Genomic DNA, 18365 nt, shown 5'->3' on the forward strand with positions numbered 1-18365 from the left:
GGTTGGCGTGGCGTGAAGAACCAAGCCTGAGTTAGGTGTTAATGCCGACTTCCTTGGGCAGTGTGTTGTCCAAACATGGCTGACGTCATGGCGTGTCACATCACCATTTTTACCCTTATCAAGAAGAAACCCGCTATAGTGGTACATCAAGCTAAGGAGGCATTCAAGACATGTGAATTGGTTAAACCCGACCTGCATAAGAAGAAATCCACTATGGTGGCAAATCAGGCCAGGGAGGCGCCTAAGATGCATGAGTCGGGCAAACCCGACCCACGTAAGAAGAAACCTATCACGACAACAAATCGAACTAGAGAGGCGCCTAAGACATGTGAGTCAGGCAAACATGACTCGTGTAAGAAGAAACCTGCTATAATAGTAAATTAGGCCAGAGAAGTACCTAAGACATATGAGTTGAGCAAACTCATTCCGTACTTACTATAGCAGTAAGTCGAGCTAGGGAGACGCCCATGACACGTGAGTCGGGCAAACTTAACTCGCATAAGGAGACTTTCGATCTTTGTGCAAGAAATAAATTTGAATAAATTACACGTTATCCCGTAAATATCAATGATATTTTTCTCCAGCAACAAGACAACAAAATTTTAGATATTTTAGAATAAATAATTTTCTTATGGATGTAGTATCCATTGTTTATGATAACCTAATAATAACCTAAAAAGATCTTTTGTAGAATTTTGAGAGGCTAATATAATTCTCTTTTACGTGACAAAAAAAAAAGAAAAGGCCAATTCAACTTTTTCGGTATCTCATTCCATACTCGCTTTTTAATGTTGCCTTAGTTTCTACATAATTAAGACACTTGATCCGAGAAATGATTGTTATTGAACTTGACATTTGTCCTAAACCTACGTTGTTGTGCCAATGGTTGCTTTTTGATTTTTTTTTTTCTTTTGAAAGTATAAAAAATGGGATTTGATTTTAAGACTTTGCCACTAATGATGAAAATCTTTATTAAATAAGTTAGTTGATACTTCAAAATTGGAAAAAAAAAATTATCACACAAAATTTCGACTCTCAGTATCTAACAAATATTTTAGATATTGGTAATAGCTTCGTATCGTTGACGTATTTTCTATCATTATTCATGGATAATTCTTTTCTACTTAAACCTCTCAGCATAAATATTTACGACTAGACTAAATCTACTATCATTTATCATGATCTAACCTAATGACATAATTGACTTATAATTTATCATATCTCGACCATGTGACCTAAAATGTTATCTTTCATCTAATTGTACAAGTCAGTGTCAGAAAGAAGGATTGTGAAGAACGTTAGTGACCTATTTTATTTTAGACTTAATTAGTTAAAATTCTTCAACCAAATAAGATCACAGAATGAGTAAGAAAAGAAGGAAAAGAAAACTTAGATGACTCAAATTGGCTGAACCACCAATCGCATGTATCTTATTATCTCTGACCAAATTGATTTAGACTCGGCTAATTATAATTATCAACAAAAAATTACCAACTTCAGATCCAAAACATATTAAGCAGCAACTCGGCGAGTCACCCAACCCAACCCAATATATATATAGCAGGTAATAATTCCCATGTATTGCTATCCCACTGGTGCATCCAAAACCACATTATTTCCTCTGTAATGATCATGTTATGCCCATGTGACCGACGACCTCAGATCTCAATGATTTGAGAGAGAAGACACCCATAAACCAGTCCATGTTATACCATACGGGACAGCGAAGCACCTTCTTGTCTCCTTCCATTTCCAGCTCACTTGCCTTGCTGTTGTTGCCTTGTCCATCTCAACACCGCCCTCTCGCACCGCTCCCAGTTTCCTTCTCTCCCATCTTGCTTTTACCCAGCACAGACCACAGAGAACATCTCGAGCTCCATCTACCGCCAAAGTATTCCATCTTTACCAACCGGTTGTTCCTTCCTCCACAATAATATCGCACCTCATCAACACATCTGCCGACTTCTACAAAAAGCTCACAGCCACCTCAAACCTTCTTGCAAGCTCTCTCTCTCTCTCTCTCTCTCTCTCTCTCTCTCTCTCTCTCTCTCTCTCTGTATTCTGCCACCATGAGGGAGATCCTGCACGTCCAGGCCGGGCAATGCGGCAACCAGATCGGCGGCAAGTTCTGGGAGGTGGTGTCGGACGAGCACGGCATCGACGCCAAGGGGAACTACGTGGGCAGCTCCCCCCTGCAGCTGGAGCGGGCCAACGTCTACTACAACGAGGCCAGCGGCGGCCGGTACGTGCCTCGAGCCGTGCTTATGGATCTGGAGCCGGGAACCATGGACGCGCTGCGCACCGGGCCCTACGGCCAGCTCTTCCGCCCCGACAACTTCGTCTTCGGCCAGAACGGCGCCGGCAACAACTGGGCCAAGGGCCACTACACCGAGGGCGCCGAGCTCATCGACGCCGTCCTCGATGTTGTCCGCAAGGAGGCCGAGAACTGCGACTGCCTCCAAGGTATGCAGCGACACCAACACATCTCAAAGGCTTACCTTCACGTGATGACATCTACTGAATGGTGGCGGCGGTGGTGATAGGGTTCCAGATCTGCCATTCGCTGGGAGGAGGGACGGGGTCGGGGATGGGGACGCTGCTGATCTCCAAGATCCGGGAGGAGTACCCGGATCGGATGATGCTGACCTTCTCGGTGTTCCCGTCGCCCAAGGTGTCGGACACGGTGGTGGAGCCGTACAACGCGACGCTGTCGGTGCACCAGCTGGTGGAGAACGCCGACGAGTGCATGGTGCTCGACAACGAGGCCCTCTATGACATCTGCTTCAGGACCCTCAAGCTCACCAACCCCAGCTGTAAGTGACTTCCATCTCTTTGGGGTTGGTTTGGATAGGATCCGTTTACGAGTCGAGTCCGAATTCGTTAAGCTTAAGTATCCAAGTTTAACGGGTATGGGTTTAGGATCCGTATCCGATTAAAAGAACTTAATGGATAGCAAGTTTAGGATCGTACATGGAGATTCGCGTCGACTGATACGAAGTGCTCTTTGTTCGACGTCAGTTGGTGATCTGAACCACCTCATCTCCACCACCATGAGCGGCGTGACGTGCTGCCTGCGCTTCCCGGGGCAGCTCAACTCCGACCTGCGCAAGCTCGCCGTCAACCTCATCCCCTTCCCCCGCCTCCACTTCTTCATGGTGGGATTCACGCCGCTGACCTCCCGCGGGTCGCAGCAGTACCGCGCCCTCACCATCCCCGAGCTCACGCAGCAGATGTGGGACGCCAAGAACATGATGTGCGCTGCCGACCCCCGCCACGGCCGCTACCTCACCGCCTCCGCCATGTTCCGCGGCAGGATGAGCACCAAGGAGGTGGACGAGCAGATGATCGCGGTGCAGAACAAGAACTCCTCCTACTTCGTGGAGTGGATTCCCAACAACGTCAAGTCCAGCGTCTGCGACATCCCCCCCACCGGCCTCTCCATGTCCGCCACCTTCATGGGCAACTCCACCTCCATCCAGGAGATGTTCAAGCGCGTGTCGGAGCAGTTCACCGTCATGTTCCGCCGCAAGGCCTTCTTGCACTGGTACACCGGGGAAGGCATGGACGAGATGGAGTTCACCGAGGCCGAGAGCAACATGAACGACCTCGTCTCCGAGTACCAGCAGTACCAGGACGCCGTGGCCGACGCCGACGAGGAGGAAGCCTACGGTGATGACGTTGAGGAGAACTAAAAGTCCACGCTTTCATGCATGCATGTATGCAGGCAGATGAGCTGCTGGTTTACTTTCCTTCAGTGTGTGATTGGTATTGTCGAGCTCTGTCATCGATTTCTACGCATCGACTATGTCATATTTCTCTCTCTTTATATATAGTGGATGGCTTGCATTAAGAGTCCATTGGGTACATCCAGGATCACAAGGCATGGTCTCAGAACTACTTGATGTGCTTTCAATGAGTTCCAAAGAAAAAGATCATTCATGGTGCATGTTGACACTGGCGTTCTTTGAGATATTGATGACAGGCATTTGTTTCGTGTGCCTTTTCAGATCAAACAGTAGAGAACTGAGACAGCCGATCCTGCAGAGATGGGAGAGGGGTTCGAGAGGTTCACTGAATCACAGTGGTCAGCAGAAGATCTCTACAAAATATGGCGACCATAAAGCATCATTTGTTCATGAGATCTCTTACCAGACCGACGAGAAAGCTACTCACATTGCAGTTGTGTATTAGCACCATCTCGATGTTTATTGTCACTGACAACGGTGAGCAATCAGATAAGTAAGTGAAAACCTCTTATGAACAGAAGACATTTCCTTTACCTCGCTTATGATTATGAACACAGACATGATCTAGCACACATCAGCTATCACGAACTCAGAGTTGGTATGAATAATTGAACATTGGTGTAACTTATCTTTGTAACAGAAGACATAACTTATCTTTGCGGCGAATCTTCCCTAGAGATTTCTGCTATATTCCAGAAATAATTGGGATGCTCAAGCACATTCCAGCATGCTATCTCTGACATCGCTTGATCTAGCTTCAAGATCATTCGGCTCAATCAGCATGTAGTGCTTCGATTCTAAACCCTGCCCATCGGAGAAAAGGGTGGGTCTAGGAAAAAAGAGGGAGGCATCTGCTCTGTTCCTTTTTTTGCTTTTATTTGTTCTTCAGTTGCAACTGCTTCAATCAACTGCCGCACTTCTTCCTCAAGGAGTAATTTTAATGAATTAGAGTAAAACCTCTGTCTGATCTTCTCCTGGATAACAGCCGAAGAAACTTCAGAACCATGCAGGATGGCAATGCAGATCGAAAATGCCTGTAGAGCTGAGAGTTGTGCATGGAAATCAACTGAATAAAGTCCTTTGCCATCAGCCGATATTGATAGTGCAGGTAACTTTTCCTTCTTTCCCTGGTTGGAAATGCGAAACAGAGTCAATATCAAAAAAGTTAACAAGCGAAGATACATCAACGTCAAATTAAAATAATGCCTCCAAGAAAATGAGATCAAGTAAGCATGTAAGATACATCTAGAATTATGATCCTTTTGGTACAGAAGGGAAAATATCAGAATATTGAAATGATTAATTGCATGATGGTTGAAAAATCAGAGTTGAAACTCCTTTTTGTTCCTGTGTGCCCCATACAGTGACCTTCCAAGTTACACAAGTATCTATTGGAGACTCGGGCAATCACTAAGCATTCATGAGCTATAGGCACCTCCATGGAATTAAAGAATTAACCATGCCAAAGATTAACTCTTTTTTTGATCAAATGAAAGCAAGCATGTATAATATCCTTTGTCTGTATGCCTGCCAAAATATACAAAGCTCTATAGGAGACTCACACAACTACCCTGCACCAATACTCCATTAAATTGCAGTACTATGCAGTAAGAATGCCAAATATTGACTCCAAATGGATGTGTTAAGCTAATATAACACCAACTCAAAAACTTTCAATATCAAATTTGCATTATAAACTGGATTTGAAAAAAAAAAGAGAAATAATACTACACAAATAATCACAAATTAGAACAAAAAGATGGGACACACACCTGAACAAAAAGAAACGTGGACTTTTCAATTTCGCATGTTGAATGATCTATCCAATCGTCAGCATGGGAATTGTCAAATACAACAATTGGGCAGGCCATGTCCCAGCCACCACAATCACAGCCGCCACCAAACCTCCATCTATTTAGAAGTGAAGATGGGCCACCTTCAACAGTGTCTGGCAACCCATGAGCTCCACTTGGAGTCACAACCTTTACCATTGCAGGATTCAAGCTGCTCTTTCTCTCCCTTCCCTGATCAATTGTAGGAGATCTTGATAAATTTTGGCTTTCTTTTGGCCTGGACACTTTCATATCTTTCAGACTATCCTTTTTGCTGAAAGGAATTTGGGTTACAATAGCCGCAATCTCATGTCGCGGATGCAAATCTTTTGGTGTCCAGGGGTAGGAAGTCGAAGGTCTTGAGTCAGAACTACCAAATCCATGTCTAGAAGAATCTGGGTGCTCCACTGAATTGTTTCTCTCATAAGGTCCCTCTGCAACCAGGCCTCCCATAGCATTACTTGTAACAGGTTGAATGGAATCTGAAGAGCACTTGGATCTTTCTTCGACAACAAAGTGTCTTCTTGCTCGTGCAATGTCATATAAGACAAACTCTGCAACTGTCGAATTAACTAAAGATCCATTATCTTTCACTTCTGAGCATATATAACAAGAAACCTGCATCTGCCCAACTAATGGAGGCGACTGTCCATGTTTGTCTTTAGTCCCATAGTTAGTATTCTTTTTTCTAGAACTATGGAAGGTGTAAACCCAGTTAAATGCACTATCCGTTTTCCATGTTTTTGCAGATAGTGTGTCTTCTGGATCTTGTAGAGAGAACTCAAATGATGGGTTCTGATTCTCAATATCAAGTTTAAGAATTCCATGTAGATGAGCAGGCGACATAGAAGCAGTCAAGATCTCTCCTGTCACACACTCCATATCCTCAAACACTCCGTTACTCGTAATGCTTGTGGAATCAATAACTTTGCTCCCAGATCTTTGTGTTCCTGTGAGCGGTGAATCACGGAGAGATTTGGATTTTATCAAAGGATCAAACATTTTCTTGAGTGGGCTAAACATATTTTTCGAATCCCTGGCTTCAGCTAGACCATATTCCAACTGCATAAGTGTGTGGGACATTTTTGTCTTTTCTGAAAAGCGTTTTGGAAGAATGTTTAGTGAATTTCTTTCACAAATGATTTTCCCATGACTTTCAGGACCAAACTTCTCGTGACAACCAGATTCTTGCTCCTTGAGAGGTCCAACTTCTAGCAACTCAGAACTTGCTTCTGTACAGTGAGTTCTTGTATTGACAGAGTGTAGGCAGATCTCCAAGAGATCATCTACCAAGTTACCTTTTGCTGGTCCAAAATTGGAGCACAAGTTATTGGTATGCAAAGGCTTATCAGGAAGATCACGGAACGAAAGATCCAGAAACTCCATAGAGCTCATGGCAGTTGAGTTAAGTGTGTCAGCAGATGTAGGTTTTGAATCAGCACTTGAACACACAGGAGGCAAAAACTTCTGATGTGGTGACTGATTGGATCTGTTTATGCCATGCTGAGCCAAATGATCAACAATCTCAAATGAAATAAAATCATCATCAGTACACCTAGATTCTACTTCCCTCCTTCGCTCTCGTAGTTTTCTCATTCTCCTGACTTCTTTAGAGCTCTGATACATAGATCCCCTTTTTAGCACTTCATTCTCATCGTTGCAACCAAGACTTGTGGAGTGCATAAATTCATAACGGAGATTTGATGAATATCTATGGCTAAGTTCTCTAAAATCACCATCCAAATTCTTCAAGTAGTTGATTGTGTTTGCAGGCTGTCCTTTTCTACATCTCTCTTGTACCTTTCTACTGCTAGGACTACAGGCACTAACAATTTTATGCCCCAATCTTCCTTGAAAATGATTGTCAAATTCCAGAACTACATCTTGACCCATAGATTCCAGAAGCTGCCAAAGCATGACAGATAAGGTTAGCTTCCATGTAAGATCAAACATGACAAGAGATACCTTGATTATTTTGGGTACAAGTTGAGCAAGTGTCTAAATTATAGTAAATAATAAGTGCATTATTAGACTGAGTTATCAATCACAAAGATATCAGGTAATGGATTCTCATACAAATTAATGATCCTCAAAAAATTATGTACTTGGTTATAACCTAAAGCTACCATAGCACTGGATACACCATTCAGGTCATCAAGAAGAACTTCCAACTTCTAAACAATAGAAAATCACAATATGAGCTAGTTGGTTGAAGTTTGCCTGGAATGTTTATGCCTCGCTCCTTTTAAACAAGCTACATGTATACAATAACCTACTTTATGATTTTTCTTAACAGAAATGTACCAATTACTGGTGCAGATTGAACTAAATAAGTGAATACTAGAAATTAAGGCTAGGGCCACCAAATCTTGTTAGATATGATCAGACACTTGTGAGTTATGCTTTGATTTAGAACAAATCTAACTGAAACTGGTCAGCACCAACTAGACTGAGTTTAGGACCAAAACCTACATCTAACCAAACCTTTCTACCTGTGAACCACCCATCGAATACTCAGAGGTCTCAGCTTCTCCATTCTATAAATTACCAATATGTGTTTAGATCAAAAGTAACCGAATCAGGCCAGAACCGACCGGGCTGAGTTTATGACTAACCTGCCTAAGGCCAACCTGTGGATCAGATCAAAACTTTCTACCTGCGAACCATCCATCAAAGACCGACAGGTCTCAACAACATACCAAATTTCTATACTTCAGAAAAGTTCACTATTAACTTTCAAAACAGTAATAGATTATTTTACAGCCAAGTCTATAGTTAGATAAAAACCTAAATTCCATTGTCACAGCTCACATTAGTGATTCATCTCATTATCAAAAGTCATAATCAAGATAACTAATTTAACATCAATTTCACTTCTATATCAAAATTGAATGAAAACAAAACATCGTTATACTTGTCTCTGTGCTAAATTTAAAGAATCACAAATTGACAAGAGCATCAGTGTATCATAACCCTTCCAAAAGGAAAAAAAGAAGCAAAGGAAAAAAGTCAGCAAATCCTGAGAGAGTTAAACAAACATAAACTATAAGAAACAAGATGGCCTCGAAGCATATCATAAGAAAACAGAAGAAGATAGTTTATGATATGCCATGGAATAGCTTGATATATCATAAGAAAACTTCTACATTCAACTTGCAATGCCATGTTAACAATCAACTAGCAATCTCTGCATGCTAGTACTTTCTAATTTGAGGGCAGCATAACAGACAAAGCTCAATAACAATGACATTTCAATCACAAATAGTTGTATATCTAAGAGAGTATCAAAGTCTAGGTCACCTTTCTATAGGACATAACTCTATCTATGCTACGATGTCTGGGACTCTGGTTATCACCATTATACCAAATTCCAATTCTTTCCAGATGTTCCTCCGTCTCCTTCTCTGAGAAGTTCTTGCAACCCATCAGATCAATTTGCACTTGAGGCTGGTCAAACATTGTGCTGCAGCTACCAATTTCTATTGTTTATAAAAAGAAGCCTTTTCCTTCTACCATTACATGAATGTAGAAGTTTGTATCAAGCTATTCCTGTACAATTGTGCAAAATGGCTCCTTTCTTATGGAATTGCAAACTTTCTCCAAACATCTAGGTAACCATTCCCCTAAACTATCTTCAGAATGATCACAATAGTTACTGCAAAAAGGACATCTCAGACCAAGAGTGTAAAAAATTTTGACACCAAGAAATGATGATCTGACCCACTAGAATGAAGAAAATAACCGCATTGCAAAAGTAGAGCAAATACAGATCTACCTCTTTGTAAAAGTACCTTTGTGTGGATGAATATGAGGTAAAATAACTTGCAGAAACGAAGAAGAATCACAAATGATAACGAATCAAAGCAATAAAGGTCAGTACAGACAAGAAGATCTTCCCATATCCTCCACCTTAATTGTAGAAAGAGCGTAAAAGGGGGAAAATCGTGGATTAATGGCAAATATCCAACACACATAGAATCATCCACCAAAATCTCATCCCATTCCTCTTAACAGCACTGGCCAAGGCGGTCCCCGACAACCACTAGATCTCGAGCATTTCACCTCAAAAATTTACCACACAAACCCAAAACACTACACCGACACCTGAATCGCGGAAAGTAGCCATTTTTCTTCCGAAAGAACGCAACTAGAAGCTCGGGGTAACAGAACGGAGACTTTGAAGCGCAGAAAACTCATCAAGAAACCAGGCAAATCAGAGATCGCGAGCTATATCGATATGGAGAGTGCCTACCTTCGCCTAAAGGCAGTCCTCGAGCGATCAAGAGACAAAGGAGTTCCCTGCCGATGGCGGCGACCGGGGTTGAGGAAGAGCTACGGCGGAGGCTACACACTCCACGGCACTGGAGAAGCCGCTCGCTTCAGCTCTTCTGCTGAAGGAAAAATCGGCATTTGGCGACAAATAATTTGCAGTTGCTGAATAAAGGCGGATGGAAAAGAAAAGGGGAAAAGAAATGTTGTGGCAAGCAGATATAATGTTTGTCTCTCTTCTCGACGCTATGCTCGAGCCCTCTTGTTGTCCAGCCTCTCTAACAAGGAACCAAATAGTTGATTACTTATCCCAAAGATGAGGGTTTTGGCCCTCGCTCACCTTGTGGCCACTGCTGCAATGACCAGCATCTCCCTTGCTTTTCCTCGAAGCAATCTGAACGACTGCTTTGTCCCCACCGGACCGAGCAGCATCATATGGCCAAAAGCACCGTCTGGCCATGGCCAAAGGTGCGAAGCGGTGCGTAGTCTGGGCGTTACAGTCCCCTTTGCTGATAGCGATCCCATGTGTTCTTTGTCCCCAAAAGATCGTTGCCGTGGAGACACAGTATTATTGAGTCCCTGACAGGTAGTGTAGAGATTGCACAGAAGCGGTGTTGTCAGCTCGTCTCTTTGGGTCCATCTTTGACTCAGTCTCTGTCATGTTTGGTGTATTGTTCCTACGGATCAAAATGGGCACAAAGCACACACATTGTCACGAGATTAGCCTGAGTTTCTCCAGGACAGAAGCTCCGATGTGTCCGCCCCATGAGAGAGAGAGAGAGAGAGAGAGAGAGAGAGACGATCGTCCACTTGCAGTAAGAAACAGGTCACTGCCATGAATAGTTCTGCAAAGCTTCCGGCTGTGGCAGTAAGCACCCCGTGCAGGTGGTGGTGGTAACATGTTTCCCGAGCCTTCATCGACTTGCGGCATTGAATGCGAGGAAGAAGTGGGTGGAACACATACAGGAGAGTTCGCAGTCTGTCCATACTGCTGATAGTATACTGCGGCTGATGCTCCATTGGCTTTTGCCAATCACATACGAAGGGGATCGTATGGCCAAATCTGGTACAACATAAAGTACCTATACACTTCTCTCTCTCTCTCTCTCTCTCTCTCTACTTGTGTCGTCAAGTGAATAGAGAAGTGTGATTTTGGCAACGTAGCGTGTGGGTGGCTGTAGACGTCGCAGTCACGCTGTACACAAAATACACATCTTGTCTACACCCAAGAACTATATAATACATGGCATGTGGGCTCCCCCAGGTACCTCGGATGCTTTATCTTTGTCCATTGTGCCGGAGAGGATATATAATAATTTCATGGGCAAAATCAAATTTTTAAATGAGAAATAGAGGGATTTTACCTTCATAGATCCCGTCATACAAGCATCAGACCTTGTGGCTCGTTTGCAGGTCAAGTTGACAGGATGAGAATCTATCAGCTTCCTGGATGACATGCAGACTTGTAAGTCAAGAATAATATACGAGTCTATGACGAGGTGATTAGGTCAGACCTGTGTGCGAAGACTTCTCACCAGTGGGTGACCATTCCGCTTCATGCATGCTTCGTGCTCAATGTTTCATGGTCTTACCAGAGACATTGCATCTGAAGCCTTCTCTCACATGGCCACATAAAGTTAGTTCTATAGATGATAACATTTTGCATGTAATGACGATTTAGTACGTCTTGTAGCCACAGAACTGATCTACCTTGTCATCTTTCTTTTTCCTCTTTCATTCTTCCGTCAAACGCTGAGAGGGGACCAGATGATCTCTTTAGACTTTGATCTGGTCCCTTGCAACTTCTGTAAGTGGTTATGTTTGACCGAATAATTTGCTAAAGAAGATACCACATAGGATAAATGGAAGAGATTTACCTGTGGTTGGATCATCTTGTGAGGAACTTCAGTGTTCTTTTGGCACTCCAATCGAAGTTTCACTTGACTGCAGGATCTGAGCGGGAAAAAAAAGTGTCAGAAGTTAGAATTATAAAGTCATCATCATCAACATCCTCATCCTATAGCCCTTTGCAAACTGTTTAAGTTGGACTTACCAGCTGCTTGTTAGCAGTTCCCATCCAAACCTGCACGAACATAGTTCACTTGATATGCAGTGTTTCTTCTTACCTCATGAACAAAGCTGTAGTTCTAAAACTTTGTGCCACCATAACTTGTCTCTACTGGGAGATCCTGGGTCCAAGGTCACAGTTGCCTCTGGCTTTATTGGGTTCACATGCAATTGTTTTCTATTCCCCATTTAGCTCGAACAGACATTTTGTTGGCATTCTCTTGCATGGGCACAATGTTCACTATGTTGTTCAACATCTGAAGAATGATGCCATTCCACAACAGCCTCGATACAGCATTCTGTCACTGACCACCTGATGTGGATGGACTGTTGAGATAAATTTGGCAAATTACTCGTTCTTCATGTGGCAGCTCCATGCATCTACCTTGATCAAAATATGGTACTCCGTGAAGCAGATACACCTTTACTTTGCATACCTCATAAAGTTCTAATCTTGAACATATCAGATACCCACAAGAAAAAGGATTGCGGATAAGCCTGCTTTTGCGATAAATAAGGCTTTTCATCCTTGGATGCCTGTTGCAATCAAGCTTGATATCCTTGGATGATGATTTCTCCAACTTGTTCAACAAGTTTTGAGGACAGGTTGTTCAAATGGGACCAAAAGATTTGTCCTTCGCAGGTACATTATGTGCTCTTCACTAGTAGGCCTAGACAATTTCATGTACTCCAAGTATGTTTCTATTGTCATCTCTGTTTACTCTTGGAATTAAGCCACCCACCGATAGAATGTCCATCAAGATGGCCCTATATCTTGACAAGAAGTCTCATCTGATCAGAGATGTAACATCTCGTCGCTTCTTGGAAGCAGCTCTGTGCTCCTCAATAGAAACTAACCTGAACATAATCTAGAAAAGGTTAGAAGAGCCTGATACTGAAGAGATTTCAAGTGCTATGTCAGCGTCAGATATTTTTTATTGTCATGATACTACAAAACATGAACAGGATATTTCCTAATGCTCCAAGTTGGTTATAATACAGCATGGTATTGCTAGTGACAGAAAACATGACTACTAACATGTTATATTAAGGAAAATAAAGAAAGAAACACAGCCTCAAACTCTCTGAAATATTAAAAAAGTGAAATCATAATCGATAACTATAAACTAAATATTTTTAAGATTGTCCTTGTAATATAAGGTTAGTTGCCAACCACCAATATTCCATAGATAGATTTCCCATAACTATATACAAAAAAATTAGCTCGTCTCATTAATGTCATTGTCTTGCTTGTCAAACAAAAATATTTCCATTAGCTGTTAAGTTTCATTGTTCCTTTTTGTTTAATTTTGCACTGTAATAGAACATGAATTCTCTTTAGTGTTTCCAAGCATGTTATTATCATTGTATACTAAGAATTAGAACAATGATTCTCTGAACATGTACAAAAACTTGGGATGCCACCAAAAACTCATTGGCTCAAAAATAAATTTAAATATCATTCACATACCATTCAACTACTGATTGAGCACATGAACCCAAGGAAAAGTAACAGCTATCATTTGATGAGCTCCACAAGTTTGCCTCAAAAATGAATTTTGCTTGTTCGAGTGATCATTAGAAGATTCGTTGGGCATCATTTTGTGGTTTTATTCTTCTCATGATGATATGAAACGATGGATAAGTCCCTTAGCTCTGGGAAATTTTCAACAATTTATTTCTCATGGTTTGTTGGAAAAATTGATGATTTTCATTAATATTAAATACAAAATTTCGAAAAACTTCTTCATTAAGTTTGTTCCAACTAATGATTTTGTTATCTCTTCAATTGTCATGATGGTTTTTATTTCACATAGAGAGAGGCAAAATGCACATCGCCCAGCATCAATAGAATCTTTGCAGCCAAATCAAGGTTCTAAAAACATGAACACTTGTAGAAGCTTTATATTCCTGCATGAATTTCAGTTAATCATAAAAAAATGTACAGCTTCATATCACAGGGCCAAGCCTAACTAGAATTCCTGATTTGAAATAGAATAATGATCATTTAGAATTGTGGATTGCTAAATATCAGTAATTTTACAAAAAACTTAACATGAAAACAAGATGTTAAGGATATAAAATTTTAACATCGTTAATAATATAAATCAATGGATCATGTGTCATCTACTAGCTTAAACTCTTATAGAGTGGTAGGTCCAATGTTTAAAGCATATCTAGACCATTATATAAACCCCTGACTAATTCAAGTTCCATGTATCGGGTGAGTCATCTGCCACCCACATGTGAGGGGAAATGCTAAGAATATAATCAATGAATCATGTCTCATCTCCTGGCTTAAGCTTTTAGATGCAATGATATTAATAAAAAAAATCAATCATCGATGGAACAAAATCGAGAATGAAAAATTTGATGCATCATCATAGCATTTATATTAGGAAAAGAAAATATCAGGAGAAAGTGTTCATATATACAAAACAAGAATGGATGAAGAAACAACATGTATTCATCATATAAATGTTAAATGAGAATGAAGATTTTGACAATTTATGGGAAGGCAAACAGCCTAAAACAATTATCAGGTATCAATGACAAGTATATAAGTGGTGACAGTATGAAAACTTTAATCAATGCTAATAGGCCAAAGTAACAATTTTGTGAGAATTAAATGAACAAAAAAATGGCATTAGAATTTAGTAATGATCAGAAGCAGGAACTCTGACCATAATTAATAAAAGCGTGAGAGTCAATGTTGTTTGAGGAGTTCTGAGCTATTGCCATTTATTTGATCACCTTATTTGGCAGAAAATACATGAACAAGTTACCCACTTCTCAAATATAGAATACCATGTAGTCTAGTAAATTGAAACAATTGTACTAACATGAAAAGTAAGACATGTTAAAACAGAGGGATAAAAGACATTTATTCGGAACATCTCCCTGCAAAACACACACAAAGACCTTGCATACACAATTAGCTATCATGAAAGAGTATCCTTATGTTGTAATGCTATGAGCTGAATACTTATAAATTTCTAACCAATATCATGGAGATGGAATGTGGAACCAAAAAGCAAAAGGAAATCTATCCAAAACTTACTTCCCTGTATGTAAACCTAGAAGTATATTACAAAGGACGGGCAAAGAGAAATTACTGACTCTAAATTTTGTCAGCTGTAGCCATTATATAGCACACAAACATTAGTGCTAACACCAATGTGAACTAACAACAAAAAATTGATGAAATACCAGTTCAGTATCCCTAGACAAACAGCACATTAAAATATACATTATGAACTTTTTTGTTTTCTTGAGATCAAACTAAGAATCAGGAACCACAAAATCAGAAGAGTTAATCCATTATAAGTGACTACTTTTGGGGCATTAGCCTTTTCATATGTCTCATAATCTCTGTGAACTATCAATATTGCAATAAAATCCAAACATCTAAGGTTTAAGGTGTTCAGTCCTCTTTAATTGATTCAGAATTTTCTGTTGTCATACTCAAGTGATCATCCGAGGGAGAAACTTGTTGCTTTTTAAGGAGAGATGTAGCTTTCAATAACAAGATAGCCTCACTTGCTATGCCAAAATAAATACAGAAACAAGCAAAAGATGATCATATTGTCACTTAAAAGTGGCCACTTGAGAGAAATTCAAATATTTCAATCTCTAGTTTCATTTGAAACTTCAGTATAATCATGCTACACCGAGCTATTTCAAAACAAATGCAACTTATTACTTATGACCATAACCGATAACTCAAGCAAGCCATGATTGAAATTTAGTACTTGACCTTCCAGATTTTGAGAAAATACCTTCTAATAGATTGGATGCCTAATGTTTTGAAAAAGAACTCTACTCAACTCCACTTGCAGAGAAAACAAGTTGAGCAACTTTAAAATGTTGTCAACCTTGGGATACCTGAGTACTTGCATTTTCCAATTTTTTTTTAAAAAAGAACAAGTATCTTCTAACGGGGAAAACCCAAGTGTTTTAATGCACATAAAAACAATATGTTAATTGTGCCGAGCTGATTTTTCTTAGGCAATTGATCTTTGACTTAAAGAAGAAATCAGATGATAATAATGACGTTGACCCGTTTACAAACTATGATCAGTTCAGCAAATGATTCATGTCGATATGTTAGTGAGATTTGTGGATGACATGTGGTGCAATACGAATTGCTTCCAATGCAATAAAGTTCCATTTTTTAGACAACAATTTTTCATTGTCTTTGCATATAAAAGAACATTCTTGAAACAAAAACCCTTTCGTTGCAATCAATTTCATCTTTTAAACAGTTTTATTCCTTATAAAAGAACATTCTTGGCACCAATAGAAAGAACAAGTTCAAAGAAAATCCAATAAGCCACTGATTATGTTAGTGGATTATACAAAAAAGGATTCAAATCTCAAAAAAATCCAAGGAATCCAATTTTAGGTTACATAAGAAATGCCGTGGAATAGGTTTACCAGCCTCGCCATATAACTGAAACCAGCAGTCCAGCAAGCTCGTTCGCCCCGGTGATCCCTCTCGTCGACGCAAACGCCTTCTGTCGCATGACGCGGCGTCGACAGATGGGAGAAAGCAACAAAGCCATCGATAGAGGGAGAAGAAACTACAGAAACCGATCGAAGGCCTCGGTGTTTGCGGACGATGAGCCGGGCGCGTGGAAAGAGAAGGGGGCATGGATCGGGTGTTGCGTAACCGGATCAATATCCGGATCCGGTTCGACTCGGCAGAATTAATATGGTATCGATTTCTACGTAAATAAATGAATTGTTTCTAGTACGTAGTTATGAAATGAAATAACTTTCCCACGGACTAATTATATATTATTTTGATATTTAGAGTTAAAAAATTATATTAAAATTTATATAATTATAAAAGTGAAACATCTAATTCTATTTATCTTTATCTCATCTATTTTATCGATGAAAACATGAAAATAATAAATAATAAATAATTTTAATAAAGTTACGTGTGGCTGTCGTGGATAAAGAGAAAAAGTAACAACAAGATGTAAGACGAAAAAAGAATGAAGAAGATAATGTAAATATTGAGTAACTCTTTTATTATTCTTGCATCTGTATCGGTATCAATATAGTTATTAAACGACGTTAACATAGATATAGAGTGTCGACATTTACGCTCATCCTCTTTCTCCTCTCCCTTTATCTCATCTCTTGTCATCACTCTCTCTCATTTACAATAGTCATTCGTAACCCCCCTCACGACATCATCGTTTACCATTATTGAAAACATAATTAAGTTATTAAAATTATATTTTTATCTATTATTTTCATACTTTTCATTAATAAAATTGATAATATCGGGATAAATAGAATTAGATATTTTACGTTTATAATTATAAAAATTTTAATATAAAAATTTCAAGTTTAAAAATCGAAATACTAAATAGATCTAAATAATATGTAATTAGTTCATCAAATATACATATCTAAGGAATTATTTGGAGGATGTCGTAACGCTGCGTTTCCCGCCAATGCCGTCGGCATCTCACTTCCCTTCGAGGAGGCCGATGGCGCGGCCTCCGCTGTGTTTGACGTTGGGAAGTTGGGAGGGGATGTTTTGAGGGCTGACGGGATGACTCCTCGCCTCCGAAGCCTCTGCTATATTAAGTGTATAGTTGACTGAAGTAGTATTCCTCCACGGGTATGGGAACCTCAACATCTACTACAGCAAGCTGCTGAACCACGTTGCTTCTCGACGACGGCCTTCGACGAGTGTTGACTGAAGGCATTGAAGCCAACCTTGTAAGCTCGCACTTGCAGGTCACAGCAAAGGCGGCCATGCCGCATCTGCCGTCGCTCTCGGTCATGCCAAAACCATTCTCAAGATCTCTCTCCTCCTAGCTGTGGATCCAGTCGCTGGATCTGACAGAAATAATACAAGCACCCCCAAAGCCGTCTTCCTTCTGCGTAGGGATTCCAGTGCCGGTGATAGGGTTGGGATTGAGCGAGCAGAGCAAGTCTTCCGGTGGCACACCGCACGCCCAAAAAGGGGACAACCACAAGGAGTTCTTCCGTGAATGAAAGCCGCAATGCTACCACTTTGTGGTGAAGGTTTATAGTCACTCTATTATGCTGAACGATGATGTTCCCAAGAAAACATTAGCTCGTTGCAGGAGTGGCAAGAACAATCTCGCCAAGCGTAAGTATGAGTAACATAAAGAATTTGTTCTCAATCATGTCATTAGAAAAAAAAAATCATCATAACAAATTTCATTAAAAGAATGTTCATTGGTGAGTTTTGATGCTAAGAACATTCATTGGTGGCAGATAAACAAGCTTATTTTGATGAGAATCGCACCTTATGGTGCCACTGATGTAAAAAATTCATCAGCAAAAACATGTACAATCCTTAATGGTCATAAAAACATACTAGAAATAAAATTTTCATATTAAACAAGTTCCTCAGTTTGTGCCTTCTCTACTTCATTAATTTAGCAGTATTTATCACATC

At 40.3% G+C, this 18365-nt stretch overlaps 2 protein-coding genes across 13 annotated transcripts; one reads left to right on the plus strand and one right to left on the minus strand.

The window, feature by feature from the left end:
• The first annotated feature begins 1983 nt into the window (after positions 1 to 1983).
• Positions 1984 to 4876, plus strand: LOC135673624 (tubulin beta-7 chain-like). Its single transcript, XM_065182712.1, has 3 exons — positions 1984 to 2463; positions 2544 to 2813; positions 3019 to 4876. The coding sequence occupies exons 1-3, from the start codon at positions 2070 to 2072 to the stop codon at positions 3690 to 3692; spliced, it is 1338 nt and encodes a 445-aa protein (XP_065038784.1). The 5' UTR covers positions 1984 to 2069; the 3' UTR covers positions 3693 to 4876.
• On the minus strand, positions 4307 to 16544 carry LOC135673623 (uncharacterized). 12 transcript variants are annotated; one of them, XM_065182704.1, is made up of 8 exons: positions 16352 to 16544; positions 11901 to 12772; positions 11725 to 11800; positions 11558 to 11635; positions 11383 to 11460; positions 11212 to 11293; positions 5519 to 7483; positions 4307 to 4873 (listed from the first exon to the last, which is right to left on the minus strand). In XM_065182704.1, the coding sequence occupies exons 5-8, from the start codon at positions 11394 to 11396 to the stop codon at positions 4544 to 4546; spliced, it is 2391 nt and encodes a 796-aa protein (XP_065038776.1). In that variant the 5' UTR covers positions 11397 to 11460; positions 11558 to 11635; positions 11725 to 11800; positions 11901 to 12772; positions 16352 to 16544; the 3' UTR covers positions 4307 to 4543. The 12 variants fall into 12 exon arrangements, with proteins under 12 accessions (XP_065038776.1, XP_065038774.1, XP_065038779.1 ...); XM_065182702.1 differs by having other exon boundaries at positions 11558 to 11652; XM_065182707.1 differs by having other exon boundaries at positions 11383 to 11635; positions 11974 to 12772.
• Positions 16545 to 18365: the final 1821 nt, after the last annotated feature.

Source organism: Musa acuminata, chromosome BXJ1-5 (assembly GCF_036884655.1).
Source record: "Musa acuminata AAA Group cultivar baxijiao chromosome BXJ1-5, Cavendish_Baxijiao_AAA, whole genome shotgun sequence".
Taxonomy (NCBI): domain Eukaryota; kingdom Viridiplantae; phylum Streptophyta; class Magnoliopsida; order Zingiberales; family Musaceae; genus Musa; species Musa acuminata.

Bases quoted from the DNA above. Each gene is read 5' to 3' on its own strand.
- LOC135673624 (XM_065182712.1), top strand. From the start codon at position 2,070: ATGAGGGAGATCCTGCACGTCCAGGCCGGGCAATGCGGCAACCAGATC. The intron at 2,464-2,543 runs GTATGCAGCGAC...CGGTGGTGATAG, and splicing joins GAACTGCGACTGCCTCCAAG to GGTTCCAGATCTGCCATTCG. The intron at 2,814-3,018 runs GTAAGTGACTTC...GTTCGACGTCAG, and splicing joins CAAGCTCACCAACCCCAGCT to TTGGTGATCTGAACCACCTC.
- LOC135673623 (XM_065182699.1), bottom strand. From the start codon at position 9,037: ATGTTTGACCAGCCTCAAGTGCAAATTGATCTGATGGGTTGCAAGAAC. The intron at 7,484-8,878 runs GTGACCTAGACT...ATGCTTTGGCAG, and splicing joins GAGTTATGTCCTATAGAAAG to CTTCTGGAATCTATGGGTCA. The intron at 4,874-5,518 runs GTGTGTGTCCCA...ATTTCCAACCAG, and splicing joins CCACGTTTCTTTTTGTTCAG to GGAAAGAAGGAAAAGTTACC.